This window comes from Monoraphidium neglectum (genome assembly GCF_000611645.1).
Source record: "Monoraphidium neglectum strain SAG 48.87 unplaced genomic scaffold scaffold02423, whole genome shotgun sequence".
Classification (NCBI taxonomy): Eukaryota; Viridiplantae; Chlorophyta; class Chlorophyceae; order Sphaeropleales; family Selenastraceae; genus Monoraphidium; species Monoraphidium neglectum.
In genome coordinates, this window is record NW_014011205.1 from 2,490 (window position 1) to 3,399 (window position 910).

General features: G+C 73.7%; 1 protein-coding gene across 1 annotated transcript in view; it reads left to right on the top strand.

The window, feature by feature from the left end:
* The window catches only part of MNEG_10696 (hypothetical protein), a gene marked incomplete at both ends in the record, with an annotated part of 2,190 nt that extends 2,110 nt beyond the window's left edge, over positions 1-80 (top strand). The window contains one exon of the mRNA XM_014040831.1: positions 48-80. Within this exon, the coding sequence (XP_013896285.1) occupies positions 48-80 (33 nt within the window). The remainder of the gene's footprint in view (positions 1-47) is intronic.
* Between the last annotated feature and the right edge of the window lie 830 nt (positions 81-910).

Here is a 910-nt window from a genome sequence, read left to right on the forward strand (position 1 = left end):
CCGCCACGGGCGGGCAGGCGGGGTCCTGGTTTTCGGTCTCCCTGCAGTGCATGCACTTGATGAAGCCGTCCAAGGCGTGAGCGGCGCCGCCCTCGCGGCGGCGGCCGCAAAGGCGCGGCGCGCGCGCTCGGCCCGTGTCGCCGGGCCGGGGCGCGCGGCGGCGGCGCCTCGCGTGTGCGGGGGCGGGCGCGGCCGCCCACCTCAGGCCTCGCGGTGGCGCTGCGGCGGGGCGGGGAAGGGCCCGGGAAGCTGCGGGCGCGCCCCATGTCGAGTCGGGCCGTGTACATGTTTTTTTCCCGGCCCCCGACGACCCAAAGTTCCCGGCTGGGGGACTGTCCTTGTGCAGCTGTGGACGCGCCGCGCGCACACTATTGTCGCCCCGCGCAGCCCTTTCGACCCCACCCCTGCAAACAATCGCAGCGAACGAACCGGGCGCCCCCAACCCCTGCTCTACACCAGCCGGGGCCGGGCGCCTCCCTGCCTTTGCCACCGCCCTCGCCCTTTCGCCGCTCCTTTCATCACTAGAGCCGGCCCGGATGCGTCCCTGCCCCCAGCACTTTGTGGGGTCTGACGGCGCGCTGCGCCACGCACTGGGGCACACAAAGATGCAGAGTGCAGCCCGCGGCGTTGCTGCTTGCGGCGAGGTGCTCCCCCCCCTGAGTTTCATCTGCACTAAGGGTAGCCGAGGGGCGCGATGGACACCAGACAGAAAACGTAGGCTCGCACCACAGAGGCCGCGATGCGCGGCCGCTGGCCGCGGCCGCACTCGCACACGCGTGGGCCGAATTGCGACGGCGCCCAGGGTTCGCCGGACGGCCCCCGCCCGTGCCCCCGCGGCGCCCCACCCCCTTTTGCCCGAGCGTGCCACGCCTCGAATCGCCCCCGAGCCCGCCTGTGCGGGCCGCGACGC